Source organism: Trachurus japonicus, chromosome 15 (genome assembly GCF_045865225.1).
Source record: "Trachurus japonicus isolate A0001 chromosome 15, Traja_1.0".
NCBI lineage: Eukaryota > Metazoa > Chordata > Actinopteri > Carangiformes > Carangidae > Trachurus > Trachurus japonicus.
The window spans coordinates 9,547,495-9,571,632 of NC_140921.1; the positions used below are offsets into that span (position 1 = coordinate 9,547,495).

Below are 24,138 nucleotides of genomic sequence, written 5' to 3' on the forward strand. Positions count from 1 at the left end.
GACACACATTTGGCCAGAGGCAACAATGCAATTATATCTTAGCGCGTGAAATTAGCCTCCTTGTGTTCCCATTCCCCCACAACCAATCACATGGACAAGGGGAAGGCTGGGAAAAGAAAAATGTGTCTCCTCTCTCTCTCCGCTGGGTTGTCCCAGCATTAAACACAATCCTGCTCATTATGCGCCGAAAAAACTGTAATGAAAAAATGAAAACACTGGCGCCGCACTGATTTTGCACGTCTGATTGACTATTTAGTGCGTGTGTGTGTGTGTGTGTGTGTGTTCTTGGTAGACATACTGTACAGAAGCCATATGAGCGGCACACAACTGTTGGTTGCCGTGACATGCGATGATAACCGGATAAATGTCAGGGTCTTGTCTTGTGTATCCTCTTCCTATCAGTCAGATGCATGAAGTCAAAGAACTGAGTCGCTGGTTTTGATGAAATCGCTGGTTTAGACTTTTTTTTTAACAGTTTCTGCTCCATCGAAATATGACGTTCCCTCTTTATTTTCATTTTTGGTTTTAAATAAGTCGACACACGTGGAAAATTAACACATTTTTTTTATTATTTCTCTGCAATCCTCCGAAATCTGTGGCTCGACTCAAACTCCGGTTGTCCGAATGAAAACTCTTGAAGAATGGATCATTCATCTGTGATTAATGATCACCAATCTATTTATGTGTCTTTCCTAAATGTATACATAGCATTTTGAAATATACATAGTTGTCCAGTTTGTGCTATTCTCTCCCTCACCCCCCCTCCACCCCTCCCTCCTCTCCTCCTTTTTTATGGCCCTGCCTATGGTGTGTTCAGCACAGTCCATGTCTTGTCTCAGTCATGAACAGCACATTGTCCTCCATGAACAAGGCTCCGTGCATCTGCGACCCCCCCCCACCCTCCCTTCACTCTAATATAAATCAACACACTCCCCAAGTTCACATTTATCCAATTTATTCATTCTATATATTTAAACAGGTGGCTCGACTTTAACTGTTCTCAGCTGTCAGGAGGATGGAGTCAGTAGTTTCTATTTAAACACTGGGTCAGTTTGGGTTGTCCCTCCGACAGTCCAATACTTGTTTATCGTGCGCTCGTGTGTCATTTATGAGTATTCAAATTATAATAAAAAAATAATCTTTAAAAACCTATCGTGTATCAATGCAAATTGTCATTTTGTGCTTATCTTATACAAATTCCTGACAAAGTGACAAAAGTAAGACAAGATAAAAAAAAGTAAATCAAAGTTTAAATTGATTTATCCTCCTGGTGGCAGATATTTAAGATTAAAAAGACTAAAAATTAGATTAAATGACTTGCTGACATGGCAATATGTTTTTTTGGTTTTTTTTTGGGAGGGGGGAATTCCTGTTCTATAATAAGCCGGTGGTCCTTTAAAAAAATAATGAAACCTCGGCGGCTCTCTGTGCTCACGGTTCCTCTCGGTTCTGTGCCTGGAGAAATGATTCCAGCAAAGTGGCAAACTTAACAGAGTCATGTTATTGCACCAACTGCAATAAGGATAAAAGCAAGCAGCGGCAATAAAGACAAGAGATTTTTTACATTCTCTTGTCTGTATTCCATCGGGTTAACATTACATATTCCCAGCTCACTGATTACATATGCAGCGGGGTGAGAGGGGGGCCGTCGACGCGAATATATTTGTGTAAGAGGCTGCCTAATTACCAGAGCTGGTTCTCCACTTCACTTAACTTTCTAATTGGCTTGCCTTTTTGGCTGCCATTAATTACAAGATTTCATATTCCATTAATGATTGGAGGGAGGGTGGAGGGGTAGAAAGGCACGACAACGCGCACGTACGCACACATATATACGTTCGGATAGACGTAGACACAGTCGCATACTGACACCTACGCACCAGTGAGCATGAGCACACGTCTTATTCGCTACCTCTCATTATGCAGTGTGTGTCTCTGTGTGTGTGTAACCTGTGCCCCTGCAACATCTCTCTCTCTACTAAAAAGCACATCAGACCCCCCCTGTTTTTAAAAGAAAACAGGAAGCTTCATTTAACAATTTGCGGTCAGCCTTTATCTCATACATGTTGTGTTGTCTCTTCCTCTCCTGCAGCATCCCTACCCGTCAGAAGAACAGAAGAAACAGCTGGCGCAAGACACAGGCCTCACCATCCTACAAGTGAACAACTGGTAAGTCATCTCAGAGTTTACACGTAGTCGATTTTTCAGGGGGTTCGTTCGGCCCCCCAGGCTATCCCAGTTCTTAATGATTGGAATTAATGCCTCCACTCCACCCCTGTTTTCATCCCACACACACACATGCACACACCACTTACCGAATCATCCTCATCTAGATCAATCCATCTAAAGAGATATGGCCTGGAGTGATTTTCCAGACCAACAGCCTAACTCAGCCCCAAACATGAGGCATCCATGTTAATTAAGAGTCAAACTACATTCTGAAAACATCCAATAAAAACATCCAACATGCACAAGTTATACAAGAATGATTACTGGAAAGTGGTAGCTCTGAGACTAATTATAGGATTTTACTTTGGCTGACTTATTTTTGGGCGGGTTTGCTCCTTTTACATTTGTTTTAATAAAATGTGAACATCTCGCTCCCATGGTAAAACTAACATTTATTAACTTTTATCCTAAAAAGTCCATTTTCTCTGACATTGTCCTGCAGTTTAAACTTTAAACTTTAATTAAGAGACAAGAAGGACTTCGGCTGCTGTAGCTGCTCATTTTCATCTGAGTGTTACGGTTGAAAGCCGTTTTTATTGGGTGTCAAATGACCATATATCCTTTTACATATTATCGAGTACCTCTTTCATAATGCATGTAGCATGTGGAGTTGTCCTTGTTAGAGAGGAGCCTGTATTAGAGGCGCAGTGCCTGATTGCTAACCTGCCTTTGCAAATTAATGTTCTGTAAGTGCCAACTAGCCTGTTAATTGGGCACAAGCGTGACTGGCCGGGGCCATAAAATACGGTTGCTAACTAGCCGTTTTTAACCTTAGGTAGCACTGTAAAAGGTAGAAAGGGGCCCTATGTCCTTGTGCGGCTAGTCTTATCAGAGAGATGGCTATCAGCACATGCTTAGTGTTATTAGCCATGTCTAATTAAATGGGCTGGAGTCTGGGTAACGGAGGCAGGGCCGGGGCAGAGGGTGTTTGATCTGAGTGGCCCTTAAAATAATCCTTGAAAGTATCAGTCAGTTGGTGGGTACGAGCTTGAAAGTGGAGACTGCAGAAAGGCAAAGGGCAGCGGCAGCAGAGAGAGAGTTAGAGAGCCAGACGGAGTGAGAATGAGATGAGGAGAAAAGAGAGAAAGATAAGGAGAGAGGGAGAGAAAGAGATGAGACACGATAAATCCCCATTACCAGCAGTCTAATGATGTTAACATTATTCCCAGCCATTGTTCAATCTGAGACCTCAGAGACAGACAGACGTTAGATTAGGGTATGGTGTATCAGTCTATGGAGAATTCATTTTATACCAGGCCAAAAACAATGCACACACACACACACACACACACACACACACACACACACACACACACACCAACACACACACACACACACACACACACACACACACACACACACACACTGTAGAAGCAGTAAAAGGCCTCCTGACCAGAGGGAATCCTGTCGAGGTTATCAAATCACGTGACCCCTCTGAAATCTATGGGGGATCAATTCTTACAGCTGAGATAAAGCCAAGCTGTGTGTGTCTGTGTGTGTGTGTGTGCGCGCTTTGTACATGTGTGTGTGTGTGTGAGTCAGACAGACAGTCACATGAACAGTAGCTTGGTCACTTAAGGCTGACTGTGTGCTCTCATTCTGTTTGTTATTTTTATTGGTAGGGGGATAGCAACACACCCTGAAGGTGTATGTGTGTATGTGTGTGTGTGTGTGTGTGTGTGTGTGTGTGTGTGTGTGTGTGTGTGTGCATGTGTGTGTACGTACGTGTGTGTGTGTGCAAGACCAACACACACAGTGTAAATCGTGGGAGGTTAATCTTGGTTTGTGGAAGATGTTGTGTGTTTGTGTGTAAGTGTGTGTGTGTCAGAGAGAGAGAGGAACCGGGGGTGGTTAATCTAAGGGGTATTAGCTGTTAAACCCTGCATGCTGGGATCCCGCTGCCCCCTCACATTTTGTTGTATACAAGTGTGTGTGTGTGTGTGTGTGTGTGTGTGTGTGTGTGTGTGTGTGCGTACGCTTGTCCACAGGCATATTTCCATGCATGGTTGTTTGAGCAAGCGATACATTGTAGCATGGAAGGGTGATTGAGAGGGAAAACAATAAAGTGAAAAGATGGGATGACGTAGAGATAAAGACAAAGAGATGGACGTAAAGAGAGAATGGAGGGATGGAGGTAGAGGAGAGAGAGAGAAAGAGACAATCACTGAGAGAGAGAGTGAAGGAGAGAGAGAGAGAGGTTACGTTAGGGGAACTGCCATTTCGCAGGCGTGTTGTTGTGCTGATTGGGAAGCCCCGTCATTGGGTGTCTCCATAGCAACCCCCGGTGATGTTACCTCCTGACCCACTGATTTGTTGAAGTCAATTTCCCGAGCTGTGATTCTGTTTGTCAGTGCTGTTGAAGAACACACACTCACGCTCCCACACACACACACTTATACACAAATGTGTGCCATGTCCAAATTCTGTCACACATACACACACACACATACACACACATTTTCTCATGCGTTCACTTGCACCAAATCAGGTCTACAACTGTGACATCAAGCCAAAGAGACTTCAGGAGGCATAAAACACTTAGTGGGAGTGTGTTACACGGTCATACGCAGACCATCAGAAGTGAATTGAATTCACATTGAATGGCCGCAGATGAACTGTGGGTCGGCCATGTTTATTGTCCCAACAGGGGGAAGACCTCACCATGAAAAACATGGACGACTGACAGTTGAAAGGGACAGAGCCGAATCCTATCACATGTTACAGCACGGAACATTATGGACACACAGACGCACACAATCTCTTTATTCACATTTATAATAACAACTCTCTCTCCCCCTCTCTCTCTCTGTTTCTGTCTGCCTCTCTCTCTCTCTCTCTCACGCACTCACACACACCATAGATGTGTTAACACACATGTCGGTGTGTATTATTGATGAGCGAGCACGCGGTAGGGCTCAGCAGATTAAATAAAAATGCTAAAGGCCGGCAAGGGGCGCAGATCACTCATGAATTATTGGCAGAAATACTCTGCACCAGGGAATCTCATTCTGAATGGAGAAAGTGTCTGTGTGTGTGTGTCTCTGTGTGCGTCTCTGTGTGTGTGTGTGTGTGTGTGTGTATGTGTGTGTGGTAATACATGTCCACATTTGCACAGCTGAATCATATATCGAGAATGTACACACAATACTGTACACACCCAAACGCAAACACATCCCGACACAGTTGTCCGTACAGCACAACACACACATTAATGCATGGTCACGCACTTCCTTGAAACATTAGGTATGCACACAAAGCACACACACACACCCATACAACAGACACACACAGGTAAGTCACCACTGTGTATTAATTAAAAAACACATCTATACACATGTAGGTGTTCACTCTGGATACTTTTAGGGGACTTTTTTTTTTCTTTACAGCATTTGTGACAAATACAGACAGATAAGAGACGCCATAATGGACGTGATATGAATATAAGACATCAGATCATAAAAGCTATCAGTTAGTCCAGTAATTTTAAACCAAAATGGCTTTAACAAATGCAACAGAAGCAAACTCAACTGATTTTGTATCCTCAACATGTCCTGAGTAAGGGAAAAAAAGCCCAGAAGATTCCCATTAGGGGAAAGTTTCGAAAAAGACCAAAATACTGTATAGCCCATTCATACGCCTACACAGTATTAATTATTTTTCTCACGTGAATAGGCATTTTTTAACCTTTAGATATCACCATGAAAATTACCCAGTTGATTACTTACATTAAGACAAACAAAAAATGTATTACAAGTTTTTTTAATTGTTTGTTAACATGAGTAAATTTGCATACATTTGCATAAATTCCACCGTTTTGACAGCACGGGTATATACAGTATATATAAAGTTGCTGTGGTGGTACCAACATGAAAATTGGGATGAGTTGACTCCATCGGTCACTCGACAAGAAACCACTTGAAATTTCAAGATGGCTGCGATTTTTTAAGTTTGTCCCACATTCATGTTTATCAACAGCCCGTACCTGCTCCCACGTTTAAGCTAAAGCAGCAGAGTGCGACACATCCAAGGTCTCTCTCTCTCTCTCTCTCTGTCGACTTCCTCCTTCTCCCTCTTCTTCGTCTTCTGCAGGCAGTCAGTATCTCTGTGCTAAGTTCTCCTAACGCTCCGGTGATGTAAAAATCGATGGCGGGGGTCATCAGGTTTCCCTTGTTGGCCGCCCCTCCCCTTCCTGCCTGCAATTTAATAATGCCCCTTTAAAGGCAGTGTTTAAGCCTCGCCGAGCGATTGTTTTGTCAATAAGACCTCCTTTTACGAACGTCTTAAAAGCATGGACGGGCAAAGAGCGAGGGAGAGAGAAAGAGAGAGAGAGAGAGAGGTAGTATTTAAGAGGGGCAGAGCGGATGGACGCGGAGGCTACTTAGGAAGGAGCAGCGCGGCGCGTACATATACGTCTCTTATCGGGTTTCTGAAAGGACGAGCAGAGGTGAGGGAAGGGGAGGAGAGCGAGAAACTGATGGAGGGGGGAGGAGGGAGAGAAACACTTCCTGTTTTGTTTTTTTTTATTATTCCTAACAAATCCCATCACAGTTTTTTAGTAATACCGTGGTACATGCAACAAAGCATATTGAATCTAATTAAAGGATAATTCCGGTTTATTACAGCTTGGGTCTATTATTTCAGGTTGTGGCTCTGATAACAGCGTGCTCCTCCTCCTCCTCCTCCTCCTCCTCCTGACTGTTGACAAAGCTGAAAACAAGACTGGCAGGACAAGTCAGATGATCAGACAGGTTTTCAAAGACATAGCAAGAAAAAACAACAGAGACAGGATCACACTGATGGTCTCCTTAACTGTAAACCACACTCACACACCTTTGACATACCGAAATCCTGATGCACACTTTGACCTACTTAGCATAGCTGCACGTTCACAGATTTCTTACACGGTTTTGAATTATTAGCGACGTTTTGTCTGCAATTACTTCCTGTTTTCTTACCAATTGAAGGAATTACAGTAGAAATCTGCCCTGTTTACAAGCTACTTAGTGATTTTCTGATCAGGAGCTGTAGGTATTCGGTTCAGCGAGCACATGTTGCTGTCAGAACGACGAGATTATGACAGACAAGACAATATGAAGGACAAAGAATCTGCACAATTTCATTGTATAGATGTTGACACAATGACAATAAAGACTATGTAGAACTATCTAGATCCTGCTTTAGATAATAAAGAGCTATAAGACAAACAGGTCGGGTGAGATGAGTTGTATTATTCAACATATTGACAAGTCAGAGGGAGAGAGAGAGATGCTGGAACTTGTTCACAGAAATCCATCAGAGGTGTGTGTAAGTGTGTGTGTATGTGTGTTTTTGGAATTAGCAGGCCCAGTTTCAGTCCATGCCCTAAAGCCTGTTACAGACACTGCAGCTCTGTCAAGTTGCTTCAGCCTGAAACTCCCTGACATTACAGCAGATCACACACAACTCACAACACACACACACAGTTGAAGAGACACTAGATTTACTAGATATGACCTCACCCTTAGATTTCAACACTGAAGTTAAAAAGCGAGAATCGTGTCAGAAACGATATTTTTCTCCCCGAGTCTGAAGTGAGTTGTTGCTACCAATCGGCCTTTTACAGGAATCTTTAGCTTGTGCAGACACGACCCTGTCTTTTACTGTATTATGTCAACAGAAAATGTGTGCAGACGACGTGTGGGTGCGCTTACACACTCACATATAGGTGTCCATGTGCAAAGACACTCTCTGAACCGACCCTACCCCCCCACCACCCCCCCTTTCCCCCCCCCCCCTTTCTTCCTCTCACTCTCTCTGTTTCTCTTACATCACAGCACGCTGCCCGAGGCCAAACCTGCATTTCTCTTCATTCGCCTCTCTCTCTCTCTCTCTCTCTGTCTTTTTTATTCCCTGCTCCTTTCTCCCCACTCCTCTCCCCTTGCTTTTCAACCTCCTTTTGTAGTACAGAAGTGGGGTGGGGGTGTGGGGGGGGGAACGGGAGGGGTGGGGTAGGGGTCCAAAACATGAAAGGCGGCAGAACGTGAATGCCAGGGTCTGTGTCTGTCGAAGGCACACATGGTCGCTGTCTTAACCGCCACCGTCAGTCAGTTGTTGTTCTCACGCTGATGTTTTATAGTGTTGATCAAACGCTGTTGTGGAGCGGCGCAGCGGGGGTGGGGGGGGTGGGGAGGGGGGGTTGCGGTGCGGCGCAAAGTGTTTGGTGCCAAAATTAAATATCTAGGAAAAAAATTAGGACACCTACCCTTACAATTAACAGGCAGACGACTGACATTGATTTCATGCAATTAAGAGAAGTGACGGCTCTATGTACTGTAAAGGATTTGTAGACAAAGCATAAAACGATGAGGCTAACACAGGGATTGTTCTAAAATACATCAGAAAGCCTCAGCGGTGCCTGGTTAATTGATACATAGGTTCAACATAGGTTCATTGAAACATGTTGTCATTTCTGAATACAGCACGTTTGTTAAGATCAGTCTGTTTTCTCTTACAATATTCCCTGTTTTCCTCACTTTCTTTTTGTGTTTGTGGACAGTAAAGTGCTTAGAAAAAAAAACTGCCTTTTGCTTGTTTCTGGGCACTGGGAGGGATCCCCATAGTGATGGCTGCTGTGAGCCAGCGGGGGGAAGTGACACGCGCACAGACAGGATATGACACGGGTAGTGTGAGGGGATTTAGGTCAACCACTGTGTTTGCAGCAGTCCCCACTGCAAGCCCTGTCAGCAATACTGGCTCAGTGTGACACTGTGGTCATCTGTGTGTGTTTGTGTTTGTGTGTGTGAACTGTATTTTTTTTGGTAGCTACTGTATGTTTGTGTATTTATTCTTCACAAGAACACACATACAGTATGTTTTTAAATGCCAGAGCCTTTGCATTAACAAATACACATACAAGCCTATGATGCTAATCGAGTTTCTACACACACATATAGAGCTACACGGTCGCTTGTGCAACATATTTCGATCCAAGCCCAAAGGCTAAAGGACACGGGCTCTCCAGTCCAGTGTTGTGTTTGTGGAGTGGGCAGCGCAGGGCAGCCATGTTGTTTCTGGGTAAAGTCAGGCGTGGAGCCATCCCCTCTGTGTGGCAGTGATGGATGACCGGCGAGCTGAGTCCAAGAATGTCTGAATGTGTGTGAAGGGAAGCAGGAACAGAGATAAAGAGAGTGACAGAGGTCGTAAGTGAGAGCTACACACTCCCCTCTCACGTCTTATTCCTTTTCTCTGCGTTTTCTTTTTCGTCTTTGTCTCTTGTTTTTAGAACTTCTCTCTCTTTCTTTCTTTCTCTCTTTCCTCGCCCACCCTCTGTTTATATTTTCGCCTGTTGGCAAATCCTATTTAAAAGTCAGCGAGTGTTGTTGAAGCCGGCCCGGCCAATGAGTTCATGTATGTTTTTCAAGTGGCCAACATTTCTTCTCTGTAACTCTGTGAGGCACCTGGTTGTCATGGACACACACGTACACACTAAACACACACACACACATACACACACTGAGCTCTTCTCCAGTTTGTGTGTGTGTGTGTGTGTGTGTGTGGTTGCCCAGCCTGTCGCTCCACTCTGTAAAACCAGCTTTAGTGGTAGATTCATGGCTCTCTTAATGGACACTGGGCTCTTAGGTAGTGGAGCAACAGGGACTGTGTATGTGTGTGTATGTGTGGGTGCTTACATACTTGTATTTTATGTGTGTGCAGTAATGGGGATTAAGTGACCCCATGGCTGCTCTCGCTCTAACGCTGCTTTTAAATTTCACAGTTTTCTTATGTTTCCCTCCTTCTGTGGCTCTGGATCCAACTAATCCACCTCATGTTATTAGGAGCTGGATCAGCAGAGCGGCGTGTACTGGGCCGGCACAGTGTGTCAGTGGGAGTGTCTGAGGCTGCGTTTGGAGATGGTTCAGGAACTGTTTGCCTGCCAATAAAGACTCACAGGATAAATATATATATATATAGGTATATAAATATGTAGTATATCGGTGACTGGAAACACAGGCCTCCTGTCTCAAGTGTGTCTGTACGTCTGTGCGTGTGTGAACATGCTTGTATGTTTTCGTCTGCTTGTTTTCGCCACAGCTAACCCCAGCGTGATACTCACACAGCCCTTTTCTATAGGAGGAGGAGGTTTAGAAACAGAGAGGATCACGGGAATGAGTGTGTGTGTGTGTGTGTGTGTAGGAGTGGTATGGACCTAAAACCTGTGGCTATTTGAAGCTGTTTGAGCGGCTTTGGGAAAAAAACGATGCTTTTTGTCAACATGTGAGTGCATGTGGCTGTGTGTGTGTGTGTAGGTGTTTGTACCTGTTGAAGGCTGAGCAGACACATTAGGAAGAAAACAGTCTCTTTGCACAATATTAGTTATGGATTACTCAAAGACGGTTGCAGTTTTTTGTTTTTTTTTGCACAATCCACATCTCAGCTCGAAGCTTAAAATTCCTGGCAGCCTGGAGGTCAGGACCCGTCCAGATTGTTCCAAGATAAATCTTCTTTCTTCTCCCTTTTGGTTGAGATACTCATGCTCATGTCCATACTAAGGCAACGACCTGAGATGAGGGGTCACAAGTTTTCTTATTTATTGTAAACGTTCCCAAATCTTAATCACTTGAAATCATCGTTCTACACCTCCACAATAGAAAACATTTAAAAAAAAAACAAAGAAGATAAAATCTTTTTTTTCTCATGAGAAGATATTCTTTTTCCTAATATAATACCAAGAATTTTCACCCCAGTGCTAAGGAATTCACTCCTCAGTGTTTTTAATACTGTCTAAGTTGTTTTAGCAGCGTTGATCCACATCCAGATCATTCGAGCACTATTAATGAAGCGGTAATGGTAAAAGTAGTGACATTTGTTTCATGTACAGTGTTCGAGACATTCCTCACCTCTTAACTGTTTGTGGATTTGTTCTGCAAGCAGCTGTTTTAGTCTATTTAAACCTGTCTGAAGCATCAAATCCAAGTATCTGACCTGAGAACGACACTGAGGAGGAGAGAGGGAGGCAGGAGGAGGAGGAGGAGGGGGAGGATGGATGTGGGGAAAAGAGAAGGAGGTGATTTACGAGTTAACTTGTCAACTGAGCAGAACAAGGGGAGAAACTCATAACTGTAATTCCCTCACACACCCACACGCAGCACACACACGCATATAACTGTATATCTACACACACATTCACTGTGCAGGTACGTGCACATGAATGCATTGCCACCCCCTGCTGCACATAAGAGAATATGTGAGCTCTATAATAAAATAACTAATTACTTAAGAAGATGGAGATGTGCTGGGACACAGGACAGGATAATAAAGTACTGCAGGGATATAATGTGTGACACAGCAATAGAATTGAGTGTGTAGTGTAGTGTGTGTGTGTGTGTGTGTGTGTGTGTGTGTAGCGATAACTTTGTGTGTGATTGCTTATCTTGTGATTTCAGGCAGGTAACTGTATTTGTGTGGGTGCACAAGCGCTTCTGTGTAGTTTAAGTTTTTTTTCTTTTTAAATAATTATTTTATGCAGCATTAAGTTATGTCGAGTTCTTCCCAGCAAAACAAAGGCATTGAACTGGTATAAAAAGAACAGAACATTGTTTTTAGTATGCATGAGTGAGTGCGTGCTTGTGTGTCTGTGTGTGTTCAGCAGTGAAAAAGGAAGGATATATGGGCAAGGCGTTAATTGTGGTTGAGCAGCAGACAATCGATGCTGGCCGCGCAGTGACAACCTGATGATAAGCTACATGATTCTACCCGTCAGGAGCTCGCTTTCTTTTTTAGTGCTTTTAAATCACATTGATTGGCAGCCAGGAGGAGCGTGCGGTTACACAGTTATTTTAAGCGGCTCTCGGTTTTGAATATGCATGTAAACCTCTGCTGGCATGCACTGACATCCAATGGCGGGTCCTGATGAGTGCGCGTTATGCTGAAATATCTGGTTGTCCATAAAACGTGAGGTGCGCGTGCGTGCGCCCCGTGCACATTCTCTCAGATTACTAATGTAATATTGGTAGCGAGTGCCGAGGACATGTGTGTACATACAGTATGTGCATGTGCACGTTTGTGAATGTGCGATTCGGTGTGTCTCATATTACTAATATAATATTGGTAGTAGGCTCAGGAGGTGTGCGTGCGTGTGTGCGAGTATGTGTGCCACAGAAATTGAGAACTCCACATGAATTTAAATCAACGAGCTCGCAGAGTAACCTTTTGTATATCCAATCTGCATCTTTCCACTGCTCGTTATTAAATTATCCCCTAATTGGTCACGCATCAAAGGCAGCTGATGAAAAAGACAATTTCTTGCTTTTAATTGGGCATTTCACGTGTGCTTCGTGTACACCTGTGTGCGGCTGCCTCGGCTCAGTGTGCCTGTGTATGTGTGTGTGCGTGTCTCGGGTGTAATGAGAATAGGACATTAGCAAGGGCTTGGCAGACGCCGTCGCAATCAGTTCCACTCTTTCCAGAGAGAAGGAGGGAGAGGGGCGGGAGGATTAATCCAGACATTAGCAATCTGAGAAGGAGAAATAGATTGGAGGCAAAAAAAACAAAAAAGAAACAACAAAGAATAAATTCACCCAGTCTTCCTACATGACTTTTAAGAGGCGTCAGCTCTGGCGTAACATATGGCTGACATGTTGCTTGATGCACTTTACCACGGGTGCATGTGTCAAGCACGTGTGCCCACGCTGGGAATCAAACCTCTGGCAGGGGTTTTTGCACCAGGCTGGGTCAGCTCGGCTCAGCTACACATGGCCAAATTTTTTTTTTTTTTTTTTTTTGTTGCCCCCTTCCTCCCTCTTGTGCTCCGGTGTTTTTGCCCAACTTTAGCCGTACCACCAGGGGTGTGTCACGCCAAAATAGCCCAGCTATTGTTGCACCGAGCAGAGCTGAATAGTGCAGCTCATTGTGTTGTGATGGGAGGCAGGGGAATGAACAGGCCATAAACACTGGCCCTATAGCACCCAGGGGTCGTGCAAAGGTGAAGCCTCACTCCCCTAATAGAGGAGCTCCGCTTTTCTCCCCTCTCTCTCCCGCTCTCTCTCTCTCCCTCTCTCCTTCCTCTCTGTCTCTCCATCACTCTTTATCTCTGCGAGTCTTCTCCCTTTCTTGTTTCCTCCCCTCCTTTCTCCTCCTCACCCCAACCTCTCCCCCCTCTCACAGTCTCCCTCTCTGTTAGCTTATTAATGGTCACAGCAAGAGTGTCTGGTTTGCAGACCAGAGCCCCTTTTGCCTTTTTTTCCCCCCCGTCACTCTCTCTCTCTCTCACTCCTCCTTCCCTCCCATTCTCCCGCTCTCCATCGCTCCGTTCCCCTGGCTGCTATTATGAGAGGCATTTTATCCTTTGTTCCAGCCCCCATGGTGCATCTGGCCTCAGATATGGGGACGAAGGGGACAGGAAACCGGCGAGAGTTTTTGCAAGGAGGCGGGGCGGGTTGGGGGTTTGTGGGTTAGAGAGTGGGTTCATTGCTGGGAGGTGGACCGCCACTTTCCACCATACAGGGAAGGAATGATAAGGAGGGAGCGAGCAGGAGAAGGAAACAGATAGAGAGAGGGGGGACAGGGAGGGAGGTATGAGAGTCACTGCAGTTGTTCTGTAGTATAACAGCTCGTAACAGTGACGGTTGAATTATTACTTCACTGATACATAGTCTGTTTAATCCTTATAAGTGCTGGTGCCATATTCTGAGAGATGTGATGGGGTTGGGTTGGTTGGGGAGGGGGTCACATGAAGATGAGCTCAGCTGTATCAGAAACACACCCTGACTTGGTAAGACGTGCACACACCTATTGCCAAAGCAACCTCCTTTGTTGCATCAGTGCAGTGCGAAGGAAGGAGGGCAGGAGAGAAATAAAGAGGAAGGAAAGAAAAGCAAAAGAGGCAGAAAGAGAGAGAGAGAGAGGGGAAGAACAGAGGCGAGGAGTCGGCAATAAAAGACAAGAGGAAGGAGGTGAAGAGAGGGAGAGGTCAACAGTTAGCCAGCGCTGGCCTCGGGTTGACCTCATCCTTCTATATAGGACCATGAGAGGAGGAGTGGAGAGGAGAGGAGAGCTAAAGGAATGCTCAGGCCTCCTCAACCCTCCTTGCCCTCTCTCTCCCTCGCTGCTCCTCCCATATCTCCCCCAACAAAACAGGGGCAGCGAGGGAGGGAGGAAGGGAGGGAGAGAGGGGGGAGAGAGGGAGAGAGGGAGGGATGGGGGGGGGGGTGTTGGTGATAAAACTCCAGACGTTCCCTCATTTGATGGTGCTCTGCCATGTCAGTGCATTCTCGCATTCCTCCCTGGCTTTTTCTGCTTCTCTCCCCCCACAAAGAAAAATTCCAATTCAACACTTTATTATAACAAATACAGAACAAAAAAAATTTAGCTCAAAGATTCACAAGATCACTGTCAGTTTTTTTTCTCTCTCCCTCTCTCATCATTTTATCTCAAGGAGAAACTCCACTTTTAACAATTTAACAAATTAACATTTTTTTTTCTAGAGCAGCTTACAAGATATAACAAAGCAATTATACAAAAATAAAGCAGGGAAACAATTAAGCTGCTAATCGTTCTCTCTTTCTCTTTGCTATCTGTCTCCCACACTCCCGTCATTTCCCTGCAGCTCTGTCTTTAGAAGGTGATACAGGAGAGATAGCAGGCAGGGAAAAAAAAAAAAAAAAGCAAAGGAAACACCGCGAAGCAGCTAGAGAGGGAATATTGGAGAGATATAAAACAAGAGAGTTCCCATTCACTAATTAGGAGTCAAACTGATCCACCAGCTAGTCTCCTTTTGTTTCTCTTCCTCCTGCTCTTCTTTCCTTCGCCCCCTTGAAACGCTCCATTCTCCGGCTTCAGAAGTGCAGCGGGGGCTATTGTTTCCTTAAAGTTTAGCTAATGCTCCCCTTTTAGAGATGAAATAGAAGAGTCCGGTGGGGCAACAGCAGGAACACATAAATCAAGTCAGAAGCCCCAAAAGCCCCTCTCTCCTTGGGGTCATTACAGGTCAAAGGGTCATTTCACAAGGGGTTAGGCTGAGCAAGGCCAGAGCGCTGCCTGCATGGCCGAGTGTGTGCGAGGGCGTGAATGTGTGTGAATGGAGGTAGGAGAGGGAGATTAAGAGTGTGTGTGTGTGTGTGTGTGTGTGTGTGTGTGTGTGTGTGTGCTGTTGAAAATGAGCGAGCAGCAGACTTGAATATGAGTAATGGTGTGTGTGTATGTGTGTGTTAGTGGTTGCGTGCACAATAAATGGTCTGACCGTGTGCTTTTATTGGAGGTCATGGGGTAAAGGGGTTGGTCCAAGGCTGTATGTACCAAATCCTGCTTCTGTGGAAACTCACACACACACACACATGCACACACACACGCTAAAAAAAGCTCCTGCTGTCACAGAGTAACACATGGTCACCTGTCTTAGCAGAGTATCACCCAAAACAATGCCTCGCACCAGTGGCAACGTGACATGTTTCTGTCAGCAACACTTGCCACACTGCTGCGCTCGAAGCCAAGTGTGTTAAACAGTCAGCAATCTCAGCTCGTCGTGAGATGGAACGTCTCCAACAAAGCGAGATGGGTCGACATGTTTCAAACAGGCAGAGAGAGAAAATCCCGGTTAAGCCTCGCCCCACAAAGACCCCAGTGTTTAGGTCGATGTGACTGTGTATACACTGAGGCTGTGCAAGTTTGCACAAGTCGTTGAGTTCTTGCGTTTTGAAAGACAACCGCCTCGGTTGTTAAGGTTATTAAGATGTGACTTTCGCTGTGGCTCTGCAGCGGCTTTACGAGGGCTCAGGGTTGCTTAGAGGAGAATCATTTCTCCATATCACTGTTATGGTTAGCTAAGAGACAGAGGCTGGTTTGGCAATGTGTTTGTTTTCATGCTGTGTGCCAAGATTTCCTATGTCTTAGTAAGCAATATTTGCCTGATCTCTTTTGTCTCTGTCCCCTCTGCTTCCTCCCTCTTCCTCCCTCCCCGCTCCTCTTCATCTTCTCCAGGTTCATTAACGCGAGGAGGAGAATAGTCCAGCCCATGATCGACCAGTCAAACCGTGCAGGCAAGTCTCCTATAGTTACTGTATTCAAGTCGCGCAGGCGAAAGCCGTCCACACTCCATGCACTCGGAGGCCTCTCAGCTGGTAAATACAGGACTGACCCCCTCTCCCCCCTCCCCCATCCTGGAATGTCCAAAACCTCCAGGGGCTGTCCCCTTCGTTACATTAACGTTACAACATTAACATCAATCATTAATCAACTTTGACGTGACATTTGGGGTGAGAAACTATTTATTAATTATAAAATATAATCATTTGAAAATGAGTTAACGATGAGTGGATTTATTTTTCTTAGCCCATAAACAAAACTTGCTGTGTTCCCAGTCAAGTTTGCTCTTAACCCCTTCCTCCCCCCTTTGCCAACCAGGCAAAGGAAAAAAAACACTCAACCCTTCCTCCCTGGGCTCAAACCAAAACATAAAGAGAGCTACACCCGTTTCTTTTTTTGGGTGACCGTTGTTTGGCTTTTTGGCTCCAGACCTGTTTTTACCCATTCCCCCCACCCCCACCCCCCCTCACTCCTTTAAACTCCCCACCTCGACCCTATTTGTGGCTGTTTCAGGGAGCGAGGGGAGTGAGTGAGCGGTCCCCCTGGTGCATGGCTTGGTTTGGACTGCCGTAAACTTTATTACCTGTAATAGGGGTCAGAGGTCAGGGTGGCATTAGGGGCGCAGTAAAGTTCAAAGGCATTCAGTGGGGCTGAGTTCTTGCTCTTGCTTGACTGACCCCCAAACAGCCTAAATCGAAGGTAAGTGGATTTCTATGAGAGCAGAACAATGGAGGCGAGCGAAAAATAGGAACCCTATCGGGTTTCACTTATCGTTGCTGCTCAGTTATAGGCAGCATTTATTAGATAAAGCATTTAGGTAGGAGCAGATTCTGAGGCCAGTCAGCAAGAATAACTTAGTGTTGTCACAAAGGGAAACCAATTAGAGCTTTAGCCTGGAGTTCATTTTGTTTGATCACATGTATAATCAAGTGTGAGTTTGTGCTACATAAAAAGTTTCAGTGCCTTTTTTATTTATTAAAAAGCAACCATGTTTGAATGTTTGAATGAAAATGTATACATGTTTTATTCTTTGAGTGATGTTATTTTTCTTCTGTGGATGATAAAATACACATACAACCTCAACTATACTCAGTTGTAGCTCAGTTGTTCTGAACCCTCACAACTTTCAATTATTCTGGAGTTACCAAAGATCCCAAATATATCAAGTTGAAGTTTTTTAATTATGAAATTAAAGATCTTGAGTGCTCCCATTTGATTGGATGGAGCAGCCGTTAAAAATCACAGTTTGGGGTTTGTAGTATAAACATCAATTAGCGTTGAAAGAAACTGACAGACAATATGTCTCATATTGTCAGACAGTGTGGATTATGATGATTTTAACAACCTTAGAGAGGGAAAAAAAAAGTCATCATGTCAAAACTTCATCCACGTGGGTCAAATCTCATTTTAAAACAAAAGTCCTTGTGTGTGTCTTAAATGCACCTCAGTGTGCGTTGAACTCTCTCAGTCCGATCCCTATTAGAGCATTAGACGCATTAAAGTCTACCAGGGGCTTACAGTGCAGAGTCGGCTGCAGAGACACGGAGCACAATGGCGTTGAGAGACAACGGCGGCTCCCTGTGCGTGCACCGGCCAACAGATGATCCTGCTTCGGCCACTGAGCCTTAATTAAAAGCACTAATTGACCACTCCATCCCCTCCCTCCAATCCCTCTATCCCTCCCTCCCTCTGTCTCCTCCTCCTCCTCCTCCATCCACAGTAAGTCAAGGAGCTCCCTACAATCCAGATGGCCAGCCGATGGGGGGCTTCGTCATGGACGGCCAGCAGCACATGGGAATCAGACCACCTGGTAAGGCTTTCTCTGCGTGTCTGTCCCTTTCTTTCCTCCCTCTCTCTTCCCGTCTTGCTCCTTCTTTTTTTTCTCCTTACTGTCCTGAGCTCATTTTCACGCCTTTGTCCTCCTTTCCCTCCCTCATCAGTCCTTCCTCACGTAGTTGCACTCCCGTCTCATCGCTTTCATCTTTTCCTCTCTCTCTCTCTCTCGCTCACCTTTCTCGCCTTCTAACAAGACCTCTAAGGTGTCGGTGTGTTTCACGCAGCAGCAGCGTCTGCCATTATTATGGTTGATTCTAGCAGCGTGCTCCTTGTCTTTTCTCACACACACGAGTACTTAGTGGAAGCTATATGGTCACTGTGTGGTGATTTAAGTGTAAGCTTGTGCAGCTTGTGCACCCTCAACACAGTGATAAAGATACACTCTGCACAGGCACACGTAATGTACACAAACACACACACACACACACACACATACACACTGATACCTCCCACTCCCTCCACACACAAACCAGAACAGGTGTGGTCAATCACATTACACAACCATCTCCTTCCTCTACTCCCTCGCACTCCTCAGTCCCTCTCTCTCACGCCATCAGGTCTAATCCCAGAGTTTGTCCTTAAGCTCCTCTCCTCCTCCTCTATCCCCTGTTTTCTGGGATTCTCTCAAGTCTCTAACCCTATCTCACCCTCCACTCAAAGTCAGCAGGTTTGGATAAACTGCCAGGCTACTTAACCCACCCCTCCTCACCCCCCCCCTTCACCCCTCCTCACCCGCTCCACCTCCTCCTCGCTCTGCCAGGTTTAAGCCAGTTTTGCTCCTCTGCTATGTTGTCTGTCAAGTTATGCTCAGGGTGAGACCATCTCTGGTATTTTTACCACAGTGTTTTCACTTTCAGTGTGCAAACACGCACACAGTTGATTGCAGTAACTGCCGTAAACTGAGATTCGGTCGCACACGTAGACACACATTTAAACTGACTCCCTCTTTGTCTCTCAGGACCAATGGGTGGAATGGGCATGAACATGGGCATGGAAGGTCAGTGGCACTACATGTAGCCCCGCCCCAGTCCGGCCAATCGCAACACATAGGGGGATGTAAGTACAAACTGACACACACTGCTTTGCACGTGCAGATTTATTGAACTTTCCACATCAGCAGAGACACAGCTACAGCTACAACATTTTGAATGGGGGTCTTAGACTCGGGTTTACAGCACAGTACTCATGTCAACACGGACATGTACACTTCAGGTGTGGATCAGCTTCTAGCTGTTTGTTTAAAACACCTATAATCTCTGACGTTTTGTACCAGTGTGCTCCTATAAAATAATGTGCTGTAAGTGTCTGTTCTCCATTCTGATATATTCAGGAATAATTCACTCTTACTTTTCCCCCCTCTGTGTTTAAATGGGTTTTTTTGTGTTACAAACAGCCTCTTGTTCTTGCCAGGCTGATTTTTCTCTCTCTCTAACTCTCCCACCCTCGGTGTGGTGATAAGAGCCTTTGATCACAACCTTGTAACTCTATGTGTATGTAATGTGTGTGTGCGTGTGTGTGTGTGTGTGTGTGTGTGTGTGTGTGTGTGTGTGTGTGTGTATGTGTGCAGCTCTCTCACATATCCAGTAGCTACAGGACTAAACATCCTGCATATCAGGGAGGACAGGAAAGAAGAGAATGTTTTTCAGGATAAAAAAAAAAAACAAAAGCCACAAGAAAAAGAGAGAGAAGGAAGAAACAGACAGTTTGAACACGTGTTCGCTGCTCGTATACGATACACAAATGATAATCAGTGATACGACTGCGTTTTGTGTATCAACAGTACATGTGAATTGAAAATCTTTAAAAAAAAAAATCAAGCTGTGGTTTTGTTGCACACACACGTGTTCATATTAAACAACCACTCTTTTTGGTTTGTGTTTGAGAAGGCGAATGGGGCAAAAAATAAAAATAAAAAGTGGGCTGGGGGGAGTGATGAGAAGGAAAGGAGGCAGTGGTGGGGGTGAGGTGGGGTAGGGCTGGTTGGGGTGGGGGGGGACTAAGGTGGTGGTGGGGGGGCAGGTAGGACGTTGCCATGGTAACAGACTGATTGGCAAAAATGTAAGCAGTCGTCGCTGGTGCAAGGAGGAGAAGGAGAGGGAGAGAAGTGAGCGCCCCTTAAGTGTCATAAATCTGCCGGGTTGCTGTTGATGCATGAGCCACATTAATACACACACTAACCAGCTAGAAGAGCCCCCCCCCCACCACCACCCCACCTTCTCTCTCTGTCTAATGCTCTCTCTCTCTCTCTCTCTCACTCCCTCTTTTGTGGTTTCTCTCACTGTCTCTTTCTCTTTCACAAACACCTTTTTTCTGTCTCTCTTTAATTCTCTCTCTCTCTCTCTGTCTCTCTCACCAACCCCCACCCCCCCCACCCCCCCTCTCTCCCTCCCTCCCTCCCTCTCTCTCGCCCCAGGGCCAAATAGACTCCCACATAATTCTGGATGTATACAGGCTTGGTGTTGTCACAGTGAACACAGTGTATAAAGTGGCTCAGGGTCCAATCGTTCTGAAATATCATTGTTTTGAGTGTGTGTTTGTGTGTGTGTGTGTTTTTACGCCATATGTGTGCACACCTGTGTCTCTGTGTGTGTGTGTGTGTCTATACCTCCGTTGATGCATCTATACCATACACAAACATCCATATGTGGAATACATGCATCTGTCCATGTGTGGGTGTGTGCACGCGTACAAATGTGTGGGTCTGTACAACTGTGAGTGTGTGTGTGTGTGTGTGTGTGTATGTGCATGTGTGTGTATGGTAATAGGATTACTCCTGGCACAGGGAGGGGACACAAACTAGTGCAAAATGGAGGACGTAGCCAGCAGGGTATGGAGCTTAGCTGGGCCTAATTGACTAGATCCAAATTAAATATGCCATCACCAGAGGTGTGACCAATGGATTTGACTTATTCGGTTTACAAAAATAGAGACCATTAACCCTCCACAGAACGCGCGTGCATGCGTGTGCGTGTCATGATGAAAATATGTCGCCCTTGTTTCCGTCACAAATGTCCACGGCCAAAACAAAAACAGAAAATCTCACATCGAATGGCATCTTTCAGGTTTGAAATGCAGGGAGACATGGTAATAGAGCGGCTGTGCTTTCAGAATGAGACGTGTGTGTGTGTCTGTGTGTGTGTCTGTGTTTATGCGAGCGAGTGTGTAAACATGAGGGCTGGTTCGCCGTGTCCAAGCAGCCTCTTTCCAGCAGCTGCTAGCCTTCCCAGCAGACCTTGCTTTAAACAGCCTCAATTTGCCTGCTGAATCTCGTAATTGGGCCACCAGAGGAATCCTCTGCGAGACGGGCAAAGCGCAGAGAAGACGAGTAGACGGCGGAGAGAGAAAAAAAAAAGACAGAGGGAGGGAGGGAGAGAGTGGGGTAGATATTGGGAGGGAGGGGCGGATGAAGAGATGGCTAGAGAGAAAAGAGTAAATGACAAGAGGGAGGGAGGAAGAAAGAAGGAGGAGGAGGGAGAGAAGTAGAGAGAAGCTGGGAGAGAGATGGTGACAGAAATATGTCTACTCTTCCTCGCAACTAAGCGTTTTCTTTACAGCTTCATCAGCTAGCCGATGCTAGTTGCTAGCATAGCCGTCAAATTGCTACTTTCCTTTCTAGGTCAATTAAATGTAAGTGATGTGTTATATTCTTTCATGACCAATTAAATTAATAGGTTATTACGGGAGGGGGGGGGAAACGGTTATCTTATTTGATTAAGAGAGCACAGGTTCATTATATTTTATAAGCAATTTTCATTAGCAGAGTTGAGGTTTTGTTACCGCGGGGCTAAATTGAGCGGTTATTGTGCTGGGGAGTGCTGAGCCTTGATACAGAAGGTGTGCCTAGCAGTCACACTGCAACATTAGTTAAAACTAAAGCCAATTAGTCCTGCTTAGTGAAGAGCGTTATGCTTTCCACCCAATGATGATTACAGAGCTTATATCCCCTTGCGAAACAATACACCTGTCAGCAGAGATGAAGCCCGGCAAGTGAAGCAGAAGCGAGCCGAGCCTTTGATAGCAACGAAAATGACTCTCAGATGACCCTTACCCCCTTTTCCCTTCTTCCTCTCTCCCCTGCTTTCCCCTCTTCCACGAAATTAGCCGAGGGTGGCCCCCGAAAACTGTAATTTTCAGTTTCAGGACAATAGTTATCACAGGGTGGAAGAATTAATTATGGCGCAGAGCGTATGGAATTTTCTCCGGCCCTCTCTCTCTCGCTCCGCTCAGAGCTTTTCCCCAAAATGTCGGGCACAACGCTTGAGTGAACGCTGCCTGTAACCCCTTTGCTGCCAGCCGCGGCTGGAGACCTTTTGTCCCATGATTCATTGCTTCAATCATTAAGCACAAATTTGTTAACCTTCTGCTGAGGGGTCAAGATCTCCCCTCACCCCCACCTCCATCCCCACTCATCTACCCCCCACACCGTCATCCCCACCCCCCCCCACCCTCAACTTCTCTTTCTGGTGGATGAACTTTTACTATTAACGAACATTGGGAAAAAATCCCAATGGGGATTTTGTGCCCCCTTGTATTGTCCATGTGAATGTGTGTCCCTGTTGATTTGGCCCCTCTGGATTCCCCCCTGGGGTCTGAGAATGGAGGCCTACAGCTCAATGTATTGATTGGCTTATTAGGTGAAAACCGTATTAGCAATGTGTGCTCTTTCAAGCACGCATAGCGTTTATTAGAGCCTAGTAGTTTAGTTATCTCCAACAGATTCTTTGATTGACTTGAGTGATCGGAAACTTGCAATATTTGATTATTGCTTAAAGGATGAGCTTTCTCTGCACTGCATTTAAGCTAGCATCGCTAATGGCTTAGCTTGTTGTAGCACCACAGGTTAGACCCCACAATAGAAAAGGTCACAGGTTTGATGCCAGCCGGTGCAGAAAGCTATGTCACCGCCGCCAACTCATGCATTGAAAGCAAGCTAATTGAAGCGAGCGCGGCTCACATAATAGCTCGCCCTTCTCTTACGCAAGTCGCACCTATTCTCCTCAGTAGTCCAGGTGAACACTGATGGATGAGAGGAATAACAAACCGAGGGTCCTTGCACTCGCTCCCCTATTGTCCTCCCTCCGCTGCACCACCTTGTCCTTTTCCCTGCCTGCCTTTGTGTCATCCGTAGTGGCGCTCTTGTGCGCGGTGAACACGTGGACGGGCCCCGGGCGCTCTCAGGTGACGGGCGGCCGCGAGCCTCACCTCTCCTCTTTGGTTTTGACAACAATGGCCGCGGTTTCTCAGCGGTGACTTTCCACCTTCAGAGATGGATGGAGGCTATTGTTGGCTTTAAAGAGAGGGCTGTAGGGAGAGAAGAGGGTGAAGATGGATTTCTTTGCCTCATTTTTCATTCTATGAGGAGGTTTTGGTGACAGTTTAGGTTAAACTGACTCAGCTTAGTAGGTTAAACCTGAAATACCTTAGCTTCGCTTATGCAGGAATCTTATTTAGTCAAACGCCGACTGTAAACAATCAAAGGCTAATTTTAAATTTCCCTGCAGCCCGTTTAAACAGATTATCCAGGAAATGTTAAGTACTGGACCTCGGTATCACTTCAACTTGATCATGTGTTTGGTCTCTAAGTCCTCTCCTACTGTTAAAGTAGCATTACTGAGGGTGTAGGATTAACTCGCTAAACCCTTCCAATGCCTTCTCTGTCTCTCAGACGTCCACACAGTGTTTAGTGAAGAGCCGGCCACACTCTGTATTCTGACCTGGATTAACACGATGTTGTGTTTGCCATATACTATAGGCTATTGCTCCTCTGTGGTCTTATCAGCATGGTCTGGCCCGAAGCTGTAACATGAGAGTCTGCTCTCTGAAGTCTAGTGTGTGTGTGTGTCTATTGTCGTGTTTAATGAATGATTAATGATATCGAACTCATTCAATAGTTTTCTTCTGCAGTTAAACGCTTTCAGCCACAGCGCTGGAGACAAAACGCCGGCGCGCTAAGGGCTTGAAAATATTTGCATGACTTTGCACTTACAGTTGAGCTTTTCATTTGTTCAGCTTCAT

General features: G+C 45.5%; 1 protein-coding gene across 1 annotated transcript in view; it reads left to right on the forward strand.

The window, feature by feature from the left end:
• Window positions 1-24,138, forward strand: part of meis1b (Meis homeobox 1 b) — an 82,812-nt gene that overhangs the window by 56,413 nt on the left and 2,261 nt on the right. The window contains exons 9-12 of the mRNA XM_085799455.1: window positions 2,093-2,169; window positions 16,183-16,245; window positions 18,012-18,097; window positions 19,082-19,179. Of these exons, the coding sequence (XP_085655581.1) occupies window positions 2,093-2,169; window positions 16,183-16,245; window positions 18,012-18,097; window positions 19,082-19,140 (285 nt within the window). The 3' untranslated portion in view covers window positions 19,141-19,179. The remainder of the gene's footprint in view (window positions 1-2,092; window positions 2,170-16,182; window positions 16,246-18,011; window positions 18,098-19,081; window positions 19,180-24,138) is intronic.